This window comes from Triticum aestivum, chromosome 7B, assembly GCF_018294505.1.
Source record: "Triticum aestivum cultivar Chinese Spring chromosome 7B, IWGSC CS RefSeq v2.1, whole genome shotgun sequence".
Lineage (NCBI taxonomy): Eukaryota > Viridiplantae > Streptophyta > Magnoliopsida > Poales > Poaceae > Triticum > Triticum aestivum.
In genome coordinates, this window is record NC_057813.1 from 654,352,486 (window position 1) to 654,368,546 (window position 16,061).

The 16,061-nt window shown below is 45.0% G+C and overlaps 1 protein-coding gene across 3 annotated transcripts; it reads left to right on the forward strand.

Moving 5' to 3' along the window:
• Window positions 1-895: 895 nt before the first annotated feature.
• LOC123159981 (probable inactive purple acid phosphatase 29) lies at window positions 896-7,442 on the forward strand. 3 transcript variants are annotated; one of them, XM_044577787.1, is made up of 4 exons: window positions 896-1,559; window positions 2,535-2,602; window positions 2,754-2,882; window positions 7,253-7,442. In XM_044577787.1, the coding sequence occupies exons 1-3, from the start codon at window positions 1,421-1,423 to the stop codon at window positions 2,838-2,840; spliced, it is 294 nt and encodes a 97-aa protein (XP_044433722.1). In that variant the 5' UTR covers window positions 896-1,420; the 3' UTR covers window positions 2,841-2,882; window positions 7,253-7,442. The 3 variants fall into 3 exon arrangements, with proteins under 3 accessions (XP_044433722.1, XP_044433721.1, XP_044433723.1); XM_044577786.1 differs by lacking the exon at window positions 7,253-7,442 and having other exon boundaries at window positions 899-1,559; window positions 2,754-3,085; XM_044577788.1 differs by lacking the exon at window positions 2,754-2,882 and having other exon boundaries at window positions 902-1,559; window positions 7,253-7,409.
• The last annotated feature ends 8,619 nt before the right edge of the window (window positions 7,443-16,061 follow it).

A 16,061-nucleotide genomic window follows, 5' to 3' on the forward strand; every position in this document is an offset into this window, starting at 1 on the left:
AGTTTTTTTTTTGCGCGAAAACTTCCGATCTATTCATCAACTGTCAAGGTAGTACAAAAAACACTAGAAGTAAAAATTACATCCAGGTCTGTAGACCACCTAGCGACGACTACAATCTCTGGAGCGAGCCGAAGGCGCGCCGCCGTCATCGCCCCTCCCTCGTCGGAGCCGGGCAAACATTGTTGTAGTAGACAGTCGGGAAGTCGTCGTGCTAAGGCCCCATGGGACCAGCGCACCAGAACAGCCGCCGCCGCCGATGAAGAGAAGCATAGACCGGAAGGATCCAACCTGCAGACACACAGACGTAGACGAGCGAAGACCGGATTCAGTCGGATCCACCGAAGACAAACGCCGACCGGATCCCATGAGATCCGCCGGAGACAAACCTCCACACGCCTTCCGACGATGCTTGAAACATCACCGGGACGGGGGCTAGGCGGGGAGGACCTTATTCCATCTTCAAGAAGCCGCCACCGCCTCATCTTCTTGAGCATGGCACAAACCCTAACAAAACTCAGAAAAACATCTAAAAACGGAGCCCTCCCGCCGGCAAGGGCCGGGATCCACCGTGCCTCCATGATCCGAGGACCATAGAAGATAAGGCGGACCGGCGGCGCCGGCGAGAGGCAAGGAAACCCTAGATGGGAGTTGGGCGTGGGCAGGAGTTGATTGCTTGTTGATTGGTCAACTACCACATCCCACGGATCGATCGGCCCTTATAATTGATCTCAGCCATCCACTCAGATTCAACGGCAAGTAGGTTACGCCCCCGCCTATAATTAATACTCCCTCTGTTCCGAAATAGTTGTCGTTGGGGAAAACTAGTGTACCGATCGTCATGTTGCGATTTTCTTCACTTTCCCATTTTGCCCTCCCGCTCGCTCTCTCCCCGGCCGCTTGCAGCTCTCACTCTCTCCCTGACCACTCGCTCTCTCTCCCCGACAGCTCTCGCTGTCTCCGACCCCGACCGCTCGCCCTCTCGTCGGCCAGTCGCTCGCCGACCAGTCGCCACCCTCTCCCTCTCGTCGGTGTCTTCCTCACCGCAGTCTTGCACCTCACCACCCATAACCCTAGCAGCCCGCCTCCCTCTCGTCGGTGAAAGGTGACATTTTTACCAGTTGGGGTGCTCGATTCGTGGTGGCGGTGCTCGATCCGTGGGCGGCGGTACTCGATCCGTGCTGGAGCAGCGGGAGGAGGAGGCCAAGGTGGAGATCGTGGTGCGGGAGGGGGAGCTCGGCGAGACGGCGGCTGGATCTGAAGCGCGGATGCTCCACCTTCCTCAGGGTGGCGGGGATCTCCGACTCGCTGCAGAGGAGAAGGGCCCGACCGCTGGCGTCATCCGCCGCTTCCTCAGGGTTGGCGGCGGCGGGCTGCGTTCCGGCGGGAGGGCCGCACGTTCAAGGTGCTGCAGGTGGCGGACATGCACTACGCGGACGGGCGGAGCACCGCGTGCGAGGACGTGATGCCCGAGCAGGTCGCCGGCTGCTCCGACCTCAACATCACCGCCTTCCTCTACCGCGTCATCCGCGCCGAGGACCCCGACCTCGTCATCTTCACGGGTCCGGCCCCCACCCACCCCCTTCCTCTTCCCTGCTCTGTTATTCTGTTAATACTTCGATTGACTAGTGATTCGTTGGTGCCGCCACTTCTTCCGATTTCGAGTTAAGAATTCAGAAGTGCCATGCAATGGTGGAGTAATCCCCAAAGAAATAAGAAATCAGAAGCATGAGCTGCACTGAAATTGGGTCTAGGTAGTTGCTCATCCGCCGGGGTTTCAGTTAATCGATTGGTCTGTCCATCCAGGACGAAGATGAAATGGTCTGATTGATCACGACTGCCTCCACATGGAGGTAAAACACAAACAGGAAAGATGCAATAGTAGCCGCCTTTGTGATTATCTTCAGGTTACTGTCCTGTTTTCGTCGTCTTGTTTCACGGGCGATCTTGGTGATGTTTCCAAGGCTGCAAATCTTGGTGATGTTTCAGTTATCATCTGGATTTTTTGGTTTTGCCTGTATGCCCTGTTATTTTTGTTTGCTGGCTCTGTGGTTCAGTGTTTCTGCACCTTTTTCCTCGTGTCTGTACAGTGATTTGATGAACACATATGGGCTTTTGGCTCTGCTCGAAGTGATTCTGAATTTTGTTTGGGTAAGCTAGCTAGCTGAAGGTGAAGAAGCGACATATTTTGAATTCTGCTCTCTGTACTCCACTTTCTCTTCTTGTCTCTTCTTCTCTTTCTCTTCTCTTCTGTTCTCTTTCATTTAAATGGAGTATATGGAGTAAAAATGATCAAGCCTCACAAAATGGAGAACAAAATACACATACATTATTTAACTGTGATTTAGAGTTATGATTATCTGTATACTGCTGCTGCTGTAGTTTAAAAGGCTTAAGATCTTCAGTTAATTAGGAGTACTTTAGTGTAGGAGTATTCCAGATTTAGTGTAGGAGTAAAAATTAACTAAATCCTTGTTGTAGCACTACTCTTGCTTGTTAACACTACTCTTGCTTGTTAACTGAATTACTCTTGGCAGTTCACTACTCGAGGCGCTGGGCTGCGGCTTCATCGAGGCGGACGACAACCACTCCCGTGCAAATAAAGGTACAGGCTGGTCCTGGTGGGCGACGAGGACGCCCTGGCCTCTGTAGTTACATGAGACAACAGTTCTTTGTGCAAATGTTGACTGAATTTGCCTCTGACTCATCTCTGCACTTGACTGAATTCGCCTCTTTGTGCAATGTTGCTGCTGCAGGCGAGCATTCAGGAAAAGAACTCTTTGTGCAATGAGCATCCTTTTCTGCTGGAATATCAACTTTTTTGGATGCTCAACCATCAATAAACATATTGGCTGAACTTCAGGAAAAGGATGCACCGAATCTTAGTAAGCGGATACTCATAGCCGAATTCTTTTGGATGCACATATAGTTTGTCTAGCAACTTAAATAATGACAGTAAATAAACTCTCAATAGCACTGTCCAGTAATTGAAAATAAATTACACCTTTTCAGTTAATTTAAATTAACTGAAACTTTTTGTACTCCCATGATCAGTGTTACTGTACAGTAATTCACACCGAATTTGTAAGTGCAAGTAGTGCTTGTTTTCAGGAGTAGGATGCTGATCAATAGTGCTTGTTTGGAGTAATTGTTTGCTCTGTAGTGCATTTTTGCTGCAACCTAATCTGTGGAGTATCAAGCTAATTGGAAGAAAGCCAATTGGTTGCTCTCTATGAACTTTTATGTGCTGGAGTATAGGATTTGCTGTTTAGCAAGGCTTCAGTAATTTTAGTGTTCTTCACTTCTTAGAACTACTCTGCACCTTAAAACTACTCCTGTTAATTAACTTAATTTTTTCTGTTAGGAGTAGGAGTAGTTCTTGGAGTGCAAAGAATTCTCTTCTCTTCTCTACTCTCGCTCTCTTCTCTTCTCTTCTCTTCTCTTCTCTTCTCTTCTCTTTCTCTTTCTGTTCTCTTTTCAGTAGTTTGTCTTGTGCCCTCCATCTTTTTTCTCTCTTCTCTTATCTTCTCTAAATTATGTGTAATTATGGATTATTACACATACTCCTCATCTCTTCTCTAAATTCTCTTCTTTACTGGAGTACTACACTTCTCTTCTCTAAATACTCTTCTCTTCTCTTCTCTAAATTCACTCCTCTCCTCTCTTACTACTCTCCTACTCAAAAATCAAATGATCATACAAATGGAATATTATGGATTATGGAGTATCAGAGAGTGATCATACAAATGGAGTAGTAGAAATATACACATACAAATGGAGTATGGAGTAAAAATATATGGAGTACATGGAGTAAAAATATATGGAGTAAAAATACGTGGAGTAAAATTTAAATGGAGTTACACATACAAGTGGAGTTAGACATACTCCAACATAGTCCACATAAACAACATACTCCAACATACTCAAATATGGATTATTACAAATATCACAAGCATCATCACTAGCATCACAGCCTCATCGCAAGCATCATCACTAGCATCACAGCCTCATCGCAAGCATCATCACTAGCATCACAGCCTCATCGCAAGCATCATCACTAGCATCACAACCTCATTGCAAGCATCACAAGCATCATCACTAGCATCACAGCCTCATCGCAAGCATGATCACTAGCATCACAGCCTCATCGCAAGCATCACAAGCATCATCACTAGCATCACAGCCTCATCACAAGCATCACAAGCATCATCACTGAACCCTCTCCATTAGCTCTAAGTTGTATAAAGCATTTGTGTAAACCTCTTTAGGGCATGTTACTCTTGGAGGTAGCTGCCCATGACCCTCAAGCCTTTCCTTGTTAACATGTGGTATTTTATACCCATTTCCCCCTGCATGGTTCATGATCTCAACCATGCACATTTGTAGAGTTAGGAAAATTCTGTTGAGCTTGTAAACCTCATAGCCTTCAAATTCCTCCAAAACACCTGCAATAAGGTCTTGTAGTGTTTTAGGACTCAAACAATCTGTCAGGGATTGCAGCGAGTTGAAAAACCCAAGGTCAAGAACATTCAAATCAGGACTGTTGGCAGCCTGTTGTACTAATCTAATGTCAAGTCCAGTTTTTGCGACAGCTGCTAGAAATTCCTGGTCATCTGGCAAGATATGGGGCTTAGCATTATCCTGCTGAATGTAGATGGTCTGTCCAGCATCACTTTCCGGCCAAACCGCTTGTATCGCTGGCAACACCTTCTCTATCAGGAACTCCCTCATCACTTTTCTGTCGACCTTTATTGACTTTGTCTCTATTGTACCTTTGGGCCTGTTGTCGCTTCTCCTCTGAGCAGGAACTTCTTTCACGAATGGCCAGATACCGATTTTCCCAGAGAAGGTCACGTTTCCTTCACTGTCCCACCTTGGCCTAGCAACGGCCGTTAAGAACATCACCTTGCCAATACAGTTGTCGTGTATAGGCCTCGTAGGCTCTTCCTCCCCATCCAGCAGATAATATGTTCTATTCTTCTTTGTCATGTTAAACCACTTCTCGTCAATATGGACAACATTATGCATAGTCTTGAACTTAGGCCTCGCAGTTGCTGTTGTTGCCTCATCAAGCATCGACAAACAAAATTTCATCCTATCCATCTTATTTTTTTCCTTTAAAGCCGGCTTCACACAGTTTGTATGCCTCCTAATCAAATTCAGCATGAATTTTCTATGAAGTGTGGTAGGGCTACATCCAAGTTGCCAGGCTAGTGATCTATTAGTAGACCTCTTGTTTAATGGGATTGTTAGGATTTTTTCTAGGTTAATGTCCTTAGTCTTTCTTCCACTATTTCCTTTTCTCTGATCGGCAACATCTACTTCTTGACCTTGTTGAATTTGCAACATTGCTTTCCTCCAAATTCTTTGTATATTCCAAACACCCACTCCAAAAAATTTTGCAATGTCTTGCGTATCAGTTTTCTTTACCGGTGTTGGGATGTACCGATGTGCAATCCACCGTTTGCCACTTTCGTTAAGATTCATGCAGATTTTATACACTTTCTTTTCATATACAAATACAGCAGATTAAACAGTGCTATACTAGTACTTGTGTCAAACAATGTCAGCTTTTACATAGCAGAGGGGTAGGGGTGCAGAGAACAGTGCATAGGTGCATTCTCTCATCACATACACGGCTGCATGCGTCCTCTCTCTCCATACAATTGACATGTATTTAATTTCATCCTCATATTTTGAATGATTAATATCTGTTAAACGAAATGTCCATTTTTGAAACTTTTTATATATTTGGAATCGTGATGACAAGATCTTCAAAACAAGATCAATCTTCGATATATTGAAACTACTTTTAATTTTCTATATTTCAGTTATCTTTGAAATGACTTTCATAAAACACAAAATTGTTTCGCTGTGAAATGGTTTTATGTCACACATTTTAAAAGATGGATTTAGGCTCATTCAGAATTTATTTCACTCATTTTCAAAAGATGGATTTAGGCTCATTCAAAATTAATTTCACACATTTTCAAAAGATGGATTGAGGCACATTCAAAATTTATTTCACATATTTTAAAAACTGATTCCACTCATTTCATCAAACAACCGATTTCACTCATTTGATATAACTGATTTCAGTCGTTTGAACTCGTTTCAATTGAAAGAAAAACATGTTTTAATAATTTCCAAAAGCTAATTTCGCTCATTTGATACTCGATGCACTGATTTTCAATTATTTCAAAAAACCTATTTCACACAATTCAAAAGGTTGTCAATTGAAAAAACAATTTCACTCGCTTCATAAAAAAGGATTTCGCTCATTAAAAAGACTCATTTCTTTATGTTAGAAAAACCAATTTTACTCATATGAAGAAACGTATTTCACTCATATGAAGAAAGTAATATTACTTAGTTGTGGAAACATATTTCACTAAGTTGATGCAAAGAATTGATTTCATTTTTTTCAGAAAACCTATTTCACACAATTCAAAAGGTTATCAATTCAGAAAACAATTTCACTTGCTTCATAAAACAGATTTTGCTCATTTATAAAAATAGAATTTCACTTATTTCAAAACATTTGTTTAACTGAATTAAAAAAAGTATTTCACTTACTTCAGAAACCTGATTTCACTCATTTCAAAAAAAAATATTTCACTAGTGTCGCATCTCTGAAATAACAAGTTCACGTTGAAATATGTTTCATATGCATGATTGTTTTTCTTCAGAAAAAGGTTTCAATTATTTCAATACCGATTACAATTATTTTGAATAAGTAAATTTGAAATGAGTGAAATTGAAATTTTGATATGATTGAAATAGCAAAAATTAAACTAGTTCAAATATATTCAAGATCGGTCTTGTTCTAAAGATCATGTGTTCAGGAATTTGAATATATAAAAAATTTCAGTGATAGATCATTACCATTGAAGATATAGGTCATCTAAAATTTTAAACAAAGAGAAAATGCATGGATATGTTGGAGAGAGATACTGCATGCACGCATGCGTACCACCTCTGTAAAAAGTACTACACTATCCTGACATTGATTTGACTAAAATTAGATATACAAGAGGCGATCTTCACCAAATACTTTCATATATACATGCACATGGTCCCAAAACTTTACACATGTCCGTACATCATTGGTGGAAAGGCCACCGGTAGATCCCGGCTCCGGTAAAAATGACTTTGTGCTGCCTGCTACCCTGGGGCAGCATCGCTATCAATCATCACAAGAATTACCTTTCCTCAATCTTCTTCCTTCGCTCATCCATCGTGTCTGCGCATGCAGGCCTCTCAATCACCAACGTGATCGATCGAGGAACTCACGTCAGGATGCTACATCTTGAGCTTGTGTTGGTTTTCCTTGAAGAGGAAAGGGTGATGCAACAATAGTAGCGTAAGTATTTCCCTCAGTTTTTGAGAACCAAGGTATCAATCCAGTAGGAGGCTCCTCAAAAGTCCCATGCACCTACACAAACAAACAAAGAACTCGCAACCAACGCCATAAAGGGGTTGTCAATCCCTTCATGGCCACTTGCGAAAGTGATATCTGATAGAGATAGTATGATAAGATAAATATATTTTCGGTATTTTATAATATATATTGGAAAAGTAAAGATGCAAATAAAAGTAGATTGAAAGCTTATATGATAAAAGATAGACCCCGGGGCCATTGGTTTCACTAGTGGCTTCTCTCAAGATAGCATAAGTATTACGGTGGGTGAACAAATTACTGTCGAGCAATTGATAGAAAAGCGAATAATTATGAGATTATCTAGGCAGCACGTCCGCGACAAGAAGACCGACTCCTGCCTGCATCTACTACTATTACTCCACACATCGACCGCTATCTATCATGCATCTAGAGTATTAAGTTCATAAGAACAGAGTAACACATTAAGAAAGATGACATGGTGTAGAGGGATAAACTCGTGCAATATGATATAAAACCCATCTTTTTATCCTTGATGGCAACAATACAATACGTGCCTTGTTGCCCCTGCTGTCACTGGGAAAGGACACCGCAAGATTGAACCCAAAGCTAAGCACTTCTCCCATTGCAAGAAAGATCAATCTAGTAGGCCAAACCAAACTGATAATTCAAAGAGACTTGCAAAGATAACTCAATCATACATAAAAGAATTCAGAGGAGATTCAAATATTTCTCATAGATAAACTTGATCATAAACCCACAATTCATCGGATCTCGACAAACACACCGCAAAAAGAGTTACATCGAATAGATCTCCAAGAAGATCGAGGAGAACATGGTATTGAGATCCAAAAAGAGAGAAGAAGCCATCTAGCTAATAACTATGGATCCGAAGGTCTGTGGTAAACTACTCACAACTCATCAGAGGAGCTATGGTGTTCATGTAGAAGCCCTCCGTGGTCGATTCCCTCTCCAGGGGAGCACCGACGAAGGCTCCAAGATGGGATCTCGCGGATACAGAAGGTTACGGCGGTGGAAATAGTTTTTTGTTCGCTCCCTGGATGTTTCCGGGGTACGTGGGTATATATAGGAGGAAGAAGTAGGTCGGTGGCCGCCCGAGGGGCGCACGAGATAGGGGGGCGCGCCCTTCACCCTCGTGGCTGCCTCGGCTGCTTCTTGACTTGCACTCCATGTCCTCTGGATCACGTTCGTTCCAAAAATCACGCTCCCGAAGGTTTCATTTCGTTTGGACTCCGTCTGATATTCCTTTTCTTCGAAACACTGAAATAGGCAAAAAAAACAACAATACGGATTGGGCCTCCGGTTAGTAGGTTAGTCCCAAAAATGATATAAATGTGTAAAGTAAAGCCCATAAACATCCAAAATGGGTAACATAATAGCATGGAACAATAAAAAATTATAGATACATTGGAGACGTATCAAGCATCCCCAAACTTAATTCCTGCTCGTCCTTGTGTGGACAATCTCAGTACCATGCCGCTCGCCGCGTGCTCGTCGGGGATGTAGTGTTTACTCAAAGCCCTCAGGCCGGAGCTTTTTAAGCCAGCTCCTTGCTTGCTGATGCCGCCTGATCTTCAGAAACGGCGTGTCACGCAGCATAACGATCGTAGGGTGGCGAGCATCAACCCCCTTGACTGTGATCCGATCCCTGTCAGCCTCAACTACAATAACGGTATGTATTGGGTCGGCATGAACACGTCTTGGATGGTGCTCGTCGACGGTCGCGGCAGCTGGATGCTCGTGGAGGTCTACACCCAGGGATTGACCCCCCTTCCTTTGATTAACATTGCACTGCTTTGGCACCACGGCCCAGAATACTCAGAATCTTACAGTAGCCAGCATGATACCAAGTTTGATTTGCTCAAGGTTGTAATCTGCCAAGTGCCCACAAGATCTGCGAATTATAAAGACTTCAGGCTAATTGTATTCTTCAACCGCGGTCTCGCCTATCTGACAGGTCACTGCTGTAAGTGGATAAATCTGCACGTCCATCGCAGGATCATACATCCTCCATGGTTCTCTGATGCCATTGAACACAAGGGCTTCATTTACGCTGTCGACTCCTTCTATGGCTGGACGTATTGCTGGCCTGCTGTAGTCATCGCTACAAACGGCTGTTACAGCAGTATGTTACTTTCCTATGATATCATGATGGCTTACTTATATTACCGTCAACATTTACTGAAAAAATATTCATGCTCATAACATGCTGTTCTTAAGATTGACTAAATCAAGAGCCCTTTTTTATTTGACTACAACTTGATATGATGTTGTAGGCCGCCTGGTGTCCCTACCCTTCCTAATCCTAGAACCTTTCAAAGAAAAGTGGCATGGCAGTTGCAGGTGGTTCCTGGCTCGATCAGACGACGGCGAAAAATTGATGATTGTTCGCACGTACCGGACGTGTTGTTTCGCAGAATACAATCACAGTCACTGCAAGGTCTTTGAGCAGGCTCCCAGCTTCTCTGGGCCTTCAGGAATTTTTGACTAGAGGCTGGTAAGTAGCCTTGGTACACGCTCTCTGTTTGTCGGACTGAATTATCCAATTAACTAGGAGATAACCGACGGCAAGGATTAAGATGGTAGCGCGGTTTTGTTCATCAGGCAAAACTGTGTGTACACAGCGTACCATGCGTCTCTCCATGCACCATACCTTGATATGTGCCGCCACGCTCTGCAGCCCAAAGTAGGAGAGAGGGTCGCAAGTATCAGACTTTGACCGGCTGGCTGGAGTTTCCCCCGTCAGGCACCCATCTGGTTTAAGCCGTCAGCCAATCTCCACAGCTTAATAAATAGTAACGTCTAACTGAGCCAGTTAGTTAGATGCGTACACTTGGTGTAGTAGGATCTTTATTTAGTTTGATACATACACTTGTTCTTATTTGGTAGCCCTTTTGTAATGATGGCTGATGTTTGGTTTGGAAGAGAGAACTGCGTCTTCACTCTTTTGGCCTGCTTACTGCTTCTGTTGCACCCCCAGCCCTGGTTGTTGTTGCTACTGTTTTCAATGTACAATCAGTAGTATATTTCGTTTGTTGGTTGAATAAATGTGTTTTTAGAATGACAAACACAATGTTTTGGAAGTCGTTGCATGGTTCGATCCTTTAGTGCCCCATAGTGTACGTAGCTCATACTATTTTTCATACAGAACACATTTTCCACTTGTTGATAACATGCAGCCCACTGATGAAGGCCCAATAGAGAAGCCCATAATTAACTGGAAGGGAGGCTCTCACATGAATCCGGCCCAGGTACATGCTCATGGTCCCCTAAACATAAATAAGTAAATAAATAAATAAAGCTAAATGCTCATGCACCAGTTCTTTGGGAAAATAGGTAGCCTAGTATTTCTTTTTGAAGAATACCCAAGCTAGGCCTATTTGTTTTCTCCGAATTACTGGGCTGCAAATCTTTCAAGACGAGGAGGGATGCATTCTGTCCTGGCCAAAGAGTATGGTCAATGTCTGTTAAAAGTAATATCAAAAGGGGTTGAAAATTCCAAAAAATTATAGCAAATGGGATATTAGTTTCTTTTTTTGTTTTTGTTCTTTACTGATACCTTACACGTATTTCATAGGGTTTAACATGACATAGTACTAATTTATTTTTAAATTTGTTTTAGTATGGCTATTAATTTTTGGATTAAGAATATTTCGTTCCCAGCAAAAAATTGCGAATTTTCAAAATTTCCCACATATTTAGTTAATTTTTTGACCCTGGTACTGACTAGAAAATGGCCAGCAATTCTAAAAATGGAAAACAGACTACAATAAATTCCATATGAATTATAAAATGAGTAAACATTATAAAAATAATAGCAAATGGGCTGTACATGCCACAGATTTTGAGGCTGACTTGTTTACGCAAGGCTTTGTTAGTGAACACACGATTTTAGCAGCAGTGACTGTTGGATGTCCATCCAACGGCCGACGTGCTTCTTTAATCTCTGATCTTCCTGCTCCAGTCGCCTAAACTAGCGCCGGCAGGCCTGCTCCCTCCTCTTGTGGCCCGCTGTGATGCCGCGCAGGCTTCCCCGGCCCACCCTACTCCCTCCGCTGGCCTGGCCGCACACAATCAACTGCCTCCTTATTAAGCGAAAAAAAGGATTTCTCCCACTGACATCTGGGGCGCACTGGTTGGGAGGCTGACCTGTGGGCCTACTATGTTGACGCGTACGTAGGGCTTGTCAACTTAGTCAACAAACGATTCTAGCAGCAGTAACCGTTGGATTTGAATTGAATGGTCCTGCTGCTTCTTCAATCACTGGTCTTCTTGCACCAGCCGCCCAAACCAGCGCCAGGGAGACCGCCTGCTCCTACCTCCAGTGGCCGGCTATGCTGCCGTTGAGGCCTCATCGCCCCCTAGTAACGTCTAACTGACCAGTTAGTTAGATGTGTACACTTGGTGTAGTAGGATCTTTATTTAGTTTGATGCATACACTTGTTCTTATTTGGTAGCCCTTTTGTAATGATGGCTGATGTTTGGTTTGGAAGAGAGAGCTGCGTCTTCACTATTCTGGCCTGCTTACTGCTTCTGTTGCACCCCCAGCCCTGGTTGCTGCTGCTGCTGTTTTGAATGTACAATGAGTAGTATATTTCGTCTGTTGGTTGAATAAATGTGTTGTTAGAACGACAAGCATAATGTTTTGGAAGTCGTTGCATGGTTCGATCCTTTAGTACCTCATACCGTACGTAGCTCATACTATTTTTCGTATGGAACACATTTTCCACTTGTTGATAACATGCAGCCCACTGATGAAGGCCCAATAAAGAAGCCCATAATTAACTGGAAGGGAGGCTCTCACATGAATCCGGCCCAGGTACATGCTCAAGGTCATATAAACATAAATAAGTAAGTTAATAAATAAAGCTAATTGCTCATGCACCAGTTCTTTGGGAAAATAGGTAGCCCAGTATTTCTTTTTGAAGAATACCCAAGCTAGGCCTATTTGTTTTCTCCAAATTACCGGGCTGCAAATCTTTCAAGACGAGGAGGGATGCATTCCGTCCTGGCCAAAGAGTATGGTCAATGTCTGTTAAAAGTAATATCAAAAGGGGTTGAAAATTCAAAAAAATTATAGCAAATGGGATATTAGTTTCTTCTTTTGTTTTTGTTCTTCACTGATATCTTACACATATTTCATTGGATTTAACATGACATAGTACTTATTTATTTTTAAATTTGTTTTAGTATGGCTATCAATTTTTGGATTAAGAATATTTTGTTCCCGAGCAAAAATTTGCGAATTTTCAAAATTTCCCACATATTTAGTTAATATTTTGACGCTGGTACTGATCAGAAAATGGCCAGCAATTCTAAAAATGGAAAACGGGCTGCAATAAATTCCATATGAATTAGAAAATGAGTAAAAATTATAAAAATAATAACAAATGGGTTGTACACGCCACACATGTCGAGGCTGACTTGTTTACGCAAGGCTTTGTCAGTGAACACACGATTCTAGCAGCAGTGACTGTTGGATGTCCATCCAACGGCCGACGTGCTTCTTTAATCTCTGATCTTCCTGCTCCAGACGCCTAAACTAGCGTCGGCGGGCCTGCTCCCTCCTCTTGTGGCCCGCTGTGATGCCGCGCAGGCTTCCCCGGCCACCCTACTCCCTCCGCTGGCCTGGCCGCACGCAATCAACTGCCTCCTTATTACGCGAAAAAATGATTTCTCCCACTGACATCTGGGGCGCACCGGTTGGGAGGCTGACCTGTGGGCCTACTAAGTTGACGCGTACGCAGGGCTTGTCAACTTAGTCAACAAATGATTCTAGCAGCAGTAACCGTTGGATTTGAATCGAACGGTCCTGCTACTTCTTCAATCGCTGCTCTTCTTGCACCAGCCGCCCAAACCAGCTCCGGGGAGACCGCCTGCTCCTGCCTCCAGTGGCTGGCTATGCTGCCGTTGAGGCCTCATCCCCCCCTACTACTCCCACCGCTAGCCAGGCCATGCGGCGACGGCAACCTCACACCGCAGCCGAACCAGTGAACCCTCGTACTCCTCTCCGTATGGGCATCCACTACCGCGTCTTCCCCGGCTCCGCGTCGTCCCCTTCCTAGGCCTCGCCGTCGTCCACCGCCTTGGTGCTCTCGACACGGCGTGGTCAATATGGTCAACGACATTCCATCGGAAGAGTACTGTACATGGAGAGGCTGACAGCTGGGTCCACGGCCACAGCCCAGTTTTTTGTGATTTGCCAAGTAAGTCGCTTTGTCAGGCCTGTTGGGCTGCAAATCTTTCAAGACGAGGAGAGCTTTCATTCAGCTGGCCGAGAAAATGGCCCATCAGTAATGAGAAATGGGTTGTACATTTTTAAATCACATCAAACCGGCAATTAGTTTCAAATATCTTTTTTTCATTTCGAGATTTTAAATTACATTAATTTTTATGCGTGGAGAATTTGTTGGATTTTATACTGATATACATTTATTTTTAAAATCAGTTTGAATGCGAGTCGAAATTTCGGGATTAAAAACAGTTCAGACCACACCGAAATATGCAAAATTTCGTATAATTTTTTAACCATGGCCACAATATGGGCTGTAATGCTAACAAGAAGAATTTGGGCTAAAATACCTTAAGAATTAGCAAATGGGCTGTAAATTATTAGAAAGAATGGCAAATGGGCTGTATGCTGTTTTCCACAGATTTGAGGCTTTCCTAAAAAAAGGTTGACGTACAAGCAGTGACTGTTGTATGTCCATGCAACGACTGTCGTGCTTCTTCAATCTCTGCTCTTCCTGCTCCAGCCGCTCAAACAAGCGCCGGCGGGACTACCTGCTCCCTCCTCCCCGCGGCTGGCTGTGCTGCCGCGCAGGCCTCACCGCCCCACCATACTCCCATCGCTGGCCTAGCCATTCCTCTACTCACCCACTCCTGCTGTTATTCTCCGGCGACGGCAGACGAACCAGAAAACCCTCGTACAGTCGTACTCCCCTCTGCGTGGGAAACAACTGTCGAGTCTTCCCTGCCTCCGTGTCATTTCCTTCCTAGGCCTCATCGTCGTCCACCGCCCTGGTGCTCTCAACACGGCCTGGTCAACGTGGTCAACGACCGACATGCATCTGAAGTGGACTATACATGGAGAGGCCGACAACTGGGTTCACGGCCGCACGCAAGGAAATGCCTCCTTATTACGCGCAAAATAATGACTCTTCCACCTGACATCAGGGACCCATTGAAAGGGCCTCTATATTTCGTGAAAAAAATGTTATCGCCGCTGACAGCTCAGACCCACCAACTATATCTTCGCACGCAAGGAAGTGTCTCCTTATTACGCACAAAAAAATGAATACTCCCCCTGTTAGCCGGGACCCAGTATAGTGGCAGGATGACTTGTGGGCCTACTAAGTTGACGGGGACGGAGGACTTTGTCAACTTAGTCAATATGCACGATCCTAGCTCCAGTGACCGTACGATATCCATCCAACGGCCGTAGTGCTTCTTCAACCTCTGGTCTTCTTGCTCCAGCCGCCCAAACCAGCGCCGGTCGTGCCTCGTGCTCCTGCCTCCCGTGGCCGGTTGCGATGCGGTGGAGGCCTCACCGCCCCCTACTACTCCCACCGCTGGCCAGGACATCCCTCTACTCACCCACACCCCCTGTTATTCTGCGGCGACGACAGCCTCACAATGCAGCGAACCAGTGAACCCGCGTACTCCTCTACGCGTGGGCATCCACTGCCGCGTCTTCCCCGGTTCCGCGTCGTCCCCTTCCTAGGCCTCGCCATCCTCCACCGCCCTGGTGCTCTCGGCGCGGCGTGGTCAACGTGGTCAGGGAACGGCTTCCATTAGACGTGGACTATACGTGGAGAGGCTGACAGCTGTGTCCATGGCCGCAGCAAGGAAGTGCCTCCTTAATACGTGCAAAATAATTATTCCTCCACCTGACAGCGGGGACCTACTGGAAAGGCCACCGTATTTCGCAAAAAAAGTTTCCCCCTGACTGCTGGGACCCACCAGCTACATCTTCGCACGCAAGGAAGTGCATCCGGGCAAAAAAATGATTCGCCCCCCTGACTGCTGGGACCCACTAGCTACATCTTCGCACGCAAGGAAGTGCCTGACCGTCGGGACCCACCTGGTCGAAGCGTACATAGTGTTGTCATTCTGGTCGCGAACGTGTACATACATATATACTAGTGGATGTAGAGGCGCGCACGTGTCGTAGTAGAGGCGCGCACGTAGCATGTACACATACATACAGCGGCCAGGGTGCAAGAAAGAAAATACGGCCACGTATGTGTATATACGGGCGGGGTCTCGAACGCCTACTCGCGCATACGTACGGCGAGGACTCGTGTACATGGCTGGGTCGGAACGGAGAAACAGCGTCGTCGTCGTGTTCATGGGGAGGCAATGGAATGCGTCATGTTCATGGGGAGGCAACGGAATGCGTCGTGTTCACGGGGAGACAACGGAACGCGTGGGAGCCAACCGGCTGGGTCGAAACGGAATGCGTGGTCGCGTTCACCGGGAGGGCTTGGACGGAATAGGCGATGGAAACATGGCCTGGCGTACCGCAGAACGGAGGAAACAACCTTGTGTTCGACCGGCCACGTTCGAAACGGGGGTCCTGTTGATCGGGAGGGGTGTGGCGTACCGCAAAACGGAGGAAATGGACCTCCTACGATCGAAACGG

Bases quoted from the DNA above. Each gene is read 5' to 3' on its own strand.
- LOC123159981 (XM_044577787.1), top strand. From the start codon at position 1,421: ATGCACTACGCGGACGGGCGGAGCACCGCGTGCGAGGACGTGATGCCC. The intron at 1,560-2,534 runs GTCCGGCCCCCA...TACTCTTGGCAG, and splicing joins CGACCTCGTCATCTTCACGG to TTCACTACTCGAGGCGCTGG. The intron at 2,603-2,753 runs GTACAGGCTGGT...TTGCTGCTGCAG, and splicing joins CCACTCCCGTGCAAATAAAG to GCGAGCATTCAGGAAAAGAA.